A 6,679-nucleotide genomic window follows, 5' to 3' on the forward strand; every position below is an offset into this window, starting at 1 on the left:
TCTTATCTCTTTTTTTTGTAGGAAAATAGGCTAGAACTAAAAATGTTACTATAAATTGTACTAAAACTACAAATTAGCTATAATATAAACTAAATTTTAATACTGTATTTTTCAGATTATTTCTTAATTTAAAAAAAGTACACAGAATGGAGCGGTTAAAAATATACGAAACTTTTGGAATTAATCTGAGTGACAGTTCTCCCACTCAAATATTAAAAATCTATTTATTATTTATCATAATTTTCATACAAAGTCATCTATGAAGAAATTTCATAACGTCTATCCTATATCTATTAAATATATAAATTGTAACATACATTAATATTTATTTAATTATATATAATATGGGAAATACTAATTATGCTTGGCGCATTTAATTTAATTAATTATTTATTTATAATATAATTTTGGAAGTTGGAATTTTGGAAGTGTTGGAAGAAAGACTGAGTAGAATGTGGTATGGGTAATACAAATATATCATTTATATACTTATATGTTCGAAAAAAATGTACACGTACCAGACTGGTCACATGATTAATATTGTAAAATTATTGACAGTATAATTCGGTACAATTCCCACTCAAGGTGAAATGCTTATATTTAAAATGTTATTTTATTTTTCCTTCTCATTAGATTAAGCATGGTGTCGAGTTATATACCATTGTTTATATTTCACGTAATTCCCTCATCCTAACTTATACGTAAGGATAAACGAAACTTAAAACAATTAATTACCAAATAAAGTTGATTTTTGTTGATTTTTCTTTCAAGTGTTGTCCATTTATTGATAAACGAATCATTCATTAAATCATACTTATCAAATATTAGTGCCTCAAGTGAGTAAAGACAGGTTTTGGGGGAGTATTATCATTTAGTGCCATTTCACATCATTGAAATGAATATTTTGTGTATAAATGTTGTATGAAACTGTACATACATACTTAAATTGATAATTAATCTGTATGTAGCAGTTGCAGGTTTCTTTGATGTTAAAAAAAATATACAATTTTATTCAACATCCTTTATTTCATTCTCTTTTGACCTTTTGCAGTTCCATTCATCAACATGTTTCATGAATGTCATCATCACTTTCTACTTCATCTTCCTCCATGTTATAGTCATCATGAACCATATTTTTGACTGTAAATATATAATAATAAATGTATTAATATGATATAGTATATGTATTAATATTTACAAACAATTTAATTAGAAGCAAGTTTTATAAATATGCAGAATGAGTAAAGTAAAAATTACTATATTTTCTATCAGTTAAGCAACTGGTCAAGTAAAGGTGGCTTGGGGCTGTCTTTTTATTTCAAAAAGGCAATACACTGAACATTTCACCCTGATAAACCATAATGGGTTTGGCTGTCACATGGTAAGACACTAAGATGTTTCTTCTCTATTGAAATCATAAAATCAGCTTTTCATTGTATCCGGCACACAGCAGGGTAGGCAGAGAGAACGTAATGTTAAGACACTCCGTTTCCCACTTTCTGGCTTCAATTTCTTCTCTATTAATTAAAAAACGTTAACATTAATACTAAGTATAAAAGATTAGACTTTAGATTTTACCAAAACCAGGGCTTGACACCATTAAATTATGCTCTTCTTCATTACAGAATTGCTCATTTATTTTTATCATTCCATCAAAAGGTTTCCCAACAGTAACATTTGGCATTAAATTAACAGCAGATGTGCTCACTATACTCTCCTCAGGATCATTTACAACAAATTCATTTTTACCAATATTCTTGTTTTGAGTATCCTTTAAACTTTCTAAATGCATTCGTTGTATCTAAAATAATAAATAAAATAATATAAGTAGTTGAATATGTGATATATCAAAAGATTTATCTTTTGATATATCACATATTCAACTACTATAAAATAAAAATAAAATAAAACTATAAAATAAAACTACTAATAAAACCAAATATTCTTGGTTAAAACCAAGAATATTTGGTTTTATTCAATAAAAAGCATTGTTAGTTTTATAGTTCATACTTTCTATAATCTAATATGTTAATTATTTTAAATTGTAGGACAATATGCATTAATAAATATATATATAAAAATACCTGTAAATGATTACGTAGGTTTCTTATTTCATCTAAACATTCAATGATCCATATTCCTTCCTCCAGAAGTTGTTCCTCCTGTCCACTTCCTTCAGATAAACGAAATCGTAATTTTTGATTAACATTTCTATGCGTCATTGTAATATTTAATTAAAATTGTATTCCATAAGAAACCACCATCAATTCAAAATCACAAAGACAACAACAAATAAAGTAAATAAACAACAATAGTCACGATCCATTGACATTGACAATTGAAGCCATAGATAAACTAAAGTTTTAAATATTGATTTCTGATACAATATGTTCTGAATTCTTACTACCTTTTTATTAATTAACACATATTAAGTAAGGTAACTTTAGTAAAAGTAATTTTAAATAAAGCTACCAAGTTTATCAAGTTGATTTTAATTATGGTGTATATCTTCTAACTCTTTTCTTATATACAAACATAAACCCAAATTTACCCGTCTTTTCCGTTTCTGTAAGTTATTTAATTATTATTTTCAATTTATTAAATACTCTTTTTATACAATCATATTTTACACTGTACTCAAAATACGTTAACCGATAATTTTGTCATCTTATTTGACTATACGATAATGATATTGTTAAATTGAGGGTAGGTTTTATTTGCAATATAAGTGAAATAATTTAGACGTGTTGCATCATTCGTGTACTAGCTCCTGTTCAGTTAACGTTATAAGTTTTGCGATGGACTCCCATTCTGAAAATGATTATTCGAGTTCAGATTCAGAAGGAGAATACGATCTGTGCTGTCGCGATTCCGGCTCATGTGGTATATCCAATTTGCCCTTCGACCCGACCTCTCTTGAAAATGTAATTCTAAGTATAAGCGATAAGTTTAACTTTCGCATACTCTTTAACGATACGAGAGCAAAAGGCGCTATCCTTGTAACTACAGGATTAACACTTGCTGGGACGTTGATAGGCAAACATTATGGAGGTAAAATTGGAGCGGCGGTCGGCGGCGTTGTAGGCGGGGCTTGTGGACTTGGAATTGTTGGTGAGATACCTTGTATTTTAATTTAATATGTTAATTAATCAAATCAGCTTTACGCTGTATCTTGCATGTAGCAGGGTAGATAGAGGGAATCTAGTGTTAAAACACTCCGTGCCCAACTTTCCCTCGAATTTTTGAGGCATTTCCTGTGGAGTGGTAGAACTCAACGCCGCGGTTTGCCATGGTTCCAGGGCGAAGAAATAAAAATATTAATAAATAATAATTCAAATCCCCGAGTGAGAATCAAACCCACAACCGCGTCGCGTTTACACGTTTACACGCTTGTGCCACGACATCATAGTAACCTAATCTCGAACTACCCTTCCTACATAAATGCTTCAACAGTACATTTATTTTTCAGTTGTATCCATGCGTGAAGTATGGCAAGATATTAAAGGGAAACTATCTGAATTATTCGACATAGTCTACGATTACCTAGCCGGTCTGGGCATCGACGATTATAAAAATGCAGCTAAATTTTTGATGCAAAACAGCGGTAGCAGTACACAACTCGCTATGGTCATACTGCAAGTAACATCAGATATTCTTGGAAAGCAAATATTATCTAGTTTGACTGCTTAGAAGAAGACTTTAATATTACATTAATTTATTTACATACTGACATTTTTATAGACTACTTATGTGTAGACTGTTTTTACAAGACTAAAAAATAAATATTACTGGAAAGACCATATTTCTTAGACTATATTTTTGACTGTAGACTAATTGTGATAATATGATGTTAGTAGAATTATTTATAATAAATATTTGTAATAAGTTATTAGTTATAATTTGTTAAACAATCAAATTATGGTATGGTTGAGATGTCGCTTCGCCAATGTCGTGTGGAGAAGTCACAATAACTCATCTACTTTGTAACATTGTATTTTTTGTTTCTATTGGTTTAGATTTTTTCTTTTTCCTAATTGATTTTACTATTTCTATTTTTTCATCTGCTTATCAATTTATTGAACTATCTATTTTTAATAATTTCCACTTTATGAGTTCGTTAAAAAAATATTTATATTTACAGATTATTTTTGTGTATTATTTATTATTTGCATGCTTTTCATATTCCTGAATTATTTTTAATTTTTATTGAATAATGTATAATTATGATTTGTGTTTAGCTTGTATGTTTTAAGAAATGAAAGAATAAATAATTAGTATGAATTTATTAATAAAGTTATTTTAATACCTTAAAATTGTTTTATTACTTAATTTTTATTCACAAACAATAACTACAATAAGGATGCCTTGTTGTAATTATTGCTTATTTTTAAATTTGTATGTTAAGTTTAATAAAATATATTTATTATTATTCGAATCACAAATTAAAAGTTCAAAACTGAATAAAGAAATGTCTTAGTACAGAACTAAAGACGATCACATTTGATAGTTTGATAGTGTTCTGTGGTTTGACATTCATACAATTAATACAACAAACAAGCTAGCTAACAAACAAACAATGCATTTATAGTTGTTATTTGCATTTTATTTAATTTTTATTAAAACATTTCGAGTTTTTTTGCTATAAAACAAAAAGTTAAAGACAGTACAGCTTGCCTAAAGTATATCCTGTCTTGTTTCAAAACGTTTCCATATAGATTATAATTTGGCTGTTTTCCCATTTTCGTATACGCAATTTAGTGTCTTCTCTAAATAAGTGTTATTGATTAATACATCATTTATAGAAATACATATTTGTTACAAAAATGACGTTAGCACAATCACATATGCCATCCGAATTAAGGCTAAATCTTAGAGAAATAGAGTTAACTATTTTGAAATTGGGTAAGTAAAGATTTATAGAAAATATTCACTATTCAAAATAACGAATGAGTAGATACACATTCGTTTATAGTACTTAATAATCGTGGGAAACGGAGTGCCTTAACACTAGGTTCCCTTTGCCTACCCTGCTGTGTGAGGGATACAGCGTGAAGCTGACAAATAGAAAATAGTGAAAAATACTAACTTATGATAGTTTTTATGTTGCAAAAAAAATGTTAATATAAATTTTATGACCTTGTTATCGTAATTACGATTCAATTTTTTTTTTATAACCAATACATGCTATGATAATACCTTTCTAATGTACAATGTGCTTAAAACTTTTAAATTTATAAAAAGAATCTACTTTTTAGTTGACTTATTCGACATAAGAATAGTATGGGACCAAGATGCAGCAATACTAACTGGCACATTCGCTGTTGTGGGAGGACTTATGGGAGGATTTGCTGGTGGTAGAATGGGAGCAGTACTCGGAGCTGGGATTGGAGGAGCAGCTGGATATGGAGTGTCTAGTGAGTATAGGATTTTTTATATTATAAAGGACTAGCAACCCAAACCCATTTGTCATTCTACCAATTTGAGAACACTCCTCTTAAAGTCACACCCAGTATCAGCACATTTGAATTTAGCATTTCAAATAACAGCCAGTATTACAATCATCTTTAAAGCAAGACCAAGTCAGCCTCAAAGAAACTGAGGGTCATTGGCAGAGTAAGACTATTCTACCCAACTCAATGACAACAATGCACTTGAAACACTACACAGGGTTGTGGGCAGTGGTAATCACAGACTGTTGTGACCTGTACGTTCATTTGCCTTGTCTTTTTTATAAAAAGATAAAACTTAAAATTATTATTCTTATATTTTAACACCATTGTCGGTCAGAGAAAAAATATTGCATTTCTTAATTTTATCCCTTCCTTTTCCTTAGTGTATTAAAAAATTATAATATTAAAGAATTATTTTATTTCTCCTACAGCTGTTATATCACTTCGTGAAATTTGGTCCTTCATCAAAGAGCAATTGACGGAGCTTTACTACATAGTCTACAATTATTTAAGACGATTGGACCCCATAGATTGCATTGGAGCTATAGAATTGTTACTGCGCTGCTCATCTAGTAAAAGAGAACTTGTACTTACAATATTAGATTTTGTTGCACATAAGTTAGGTAGACAGGTGTATTCTACATTAACAGTAGCTTAAAGTGGTTAAAAAAAATCCTGATATGTTTTTCTTAGATGGATATTGTTTTCTTAGATGATATATTAGACTGGCTAGCAGGTGGTGTAATGCATATATTATTTTTAAACAATAAATTGTCACAAAATATTCTCCTTCCTTCTTATAAAAAATATGCTAAATCCATTCTAAATGCTGGAATTCTAAATGATGAAATTGATTTAAAGATCAGAATTTTCATTCAAAAATTTATATTAAAATATCAATATATTTAATTTGTGATAACAAACATATAATTTACTAAATTTGTCTGTTTTAGGAATAATGTCTGTGATCTTTGCCTTGTAGTATTTGAAGATTATCATTTTATAATAAATAGTATGTATAATAAATGTAGTGCCTTCAACATATTGAAATATGATGTGGGCTCAATTTTTATAAATTATAAAAACTTTATATTAAATGAATAAAATAAGTTTGGAGGATATGCACAGTATTGTAGTTATAGATTTGAGGTGAAAGGTCGTTTATTTTATTAATTTGATATTTTCTTAGCTTCACGCTGATGTTTCTAGCGTCATATAACAGGGAGGGC

General features: G+C 28.9%; 3 protein-coding genes across 3 annotated transcripts; 2 read left to right on the plus strand and 1 right to left on the minus strand.

Moving 5' to 3' along the window:
* Positions 1-1,006: 1,006 nt before the first annotated feature.
* Positions 1,007-2,337, minus strand: LOC146536424 (uncharacterized). Its single transcript, XM_085190394.1, has 3 exons — positions 2,085-2,337; positions 1,579-1,801; positions 1,007-1,140 (listed from the first exon to the last, which is right to left on the minus strand). Exons 1-3 carry the CDS (start codon positions 2,220-2,222, stop codon positions 1,061-1,063), a joined length of 441 nt encoding a protein of 146 aa, XP_085046520.1. The 5' UTR covers positions 2,223-2,337; the 3' UTR covers positions 1,007-1,060.
* A 377-nt stretch (positions 2,338-2,714) lies between these two features.
* LOC146536425 (uncharacterized) lies at positions 2,715-3,812 on the plus strand. Its single transcript, XM_085190392.1, has 2 exons — positions 2,715-3,111; positions 3,470-3,812. The coding sequence occupies exons 1-2, from the start codon at positions 2,799-2,801 to the stop codon at positions 3,688-3,690; spliced, it is 534 nt and encodes a 177-aa protein (XP_085046518.1). The 5' UTR covers positions 2,715-2,798; the 3' UTR covers positions 3,691-3,812.
* Positions 3,813-4,672: 860 nt separating this feature from the next.
* Positions 4,673-6,234, plus strand: LOC146536426 (uncharacterized). The gene is made up of 3 exons (XM_085190220.1): positions 4,673-4,902; positions 5,256-5,414; positions 5,882-6,234. The coding sequence occupies exons 1-3, from the start codon at positions 4,824-4,826 to the stop codon at positions 6,106-6,108; spliced, it is 465 nt and encodes a 154-aa protein (XP_085046346.1). The 5' UTR covers positions 4,673-4,823; the 3' UTR covers positions 6,109-6,234.
* Positions 6,235-6,679: the final 445 nt, after the last annotated feature.

This window comes from Heliconius melpomene, chromosome 9 (genome assembly GCF_056956725.1).
Source record: "Heliconius melpomene rosina isolate 202511_hmr_F chromosome 9, ASM5695672v1, whole genome shotgun sequence".
Classification (NCBI taxonomy): Eukaryota; Metazoa; Arthropoda; class Insecta; order Lepidoptera; family Nymphalidae; genus Heliconius; species Heliconius melpomene.

What these genes read in the sequence shown, in the direction of transcription:
- LOC146536424 (XM_085190394.1), bottom strand. Translation starts at nt 2,222, where the DNA reads ATGACGCATAGAAATGTTAATCAAAAATTACGATTTCGTTTATCTGAA. An exon ending in ACCTACGTAATCATTTACAG is followed by an intron (nt 1,802 to 2,084) that starts GTATTTTTATAT and finishes TTATTATTTTAG; the next exon opens with ATACAACGAATGCATTTAGA. An exon ending in GGTGTCAAGCCCTGGTTTTG is followed by an intron (nt 1,141 to 1,578) that starts GTAAAATCTAAA and finishes ATATATTTACAG; the next exon opens with TCAAAAATATGGTTCATGAT.
- LOC146536425 (XM_085190392.1), top strand. Translation starts at nt 2,799, where the DNA reads ATGGACTCCCATTCTGAAAATGATTATTCGAGTTCAGATTCAGAAGGA. An exon ending in TTGTGGACTTGGAATTGTTG is followed by an intron (nt 3,112 to 3,469) that starts GTGAGATACCTT and finishes TTTATTTTTCAG; the next exon opens with TTGTATCCATGCGTGAAGTA.
- LOC146536426 (XM_085190220.1), top strand. Translation starts at nt 4,824, where the DNA reads ATGACGTTAGCACAATCACATATGCCATCCGAATTAAGGCTAAATCTT. An exon ending in GTTAACTATTTTGAAATTGG is followed by an intron (nt 4,903 to 5,255) that starts GTAAGTAAAGAT and finishes TCTACTTTTTAG; the next exon opens with TTGACTTATTCGACATAAGA. An exon ending in AGCTGGATATGGAGTGTCTA is followed by an intron (nt 5,415 to 5,881) that starts GTGAGTATAGGA and finishes TTTCTCCTACAG; the next exon opens with CTGTTATATCACTTCGTGAA.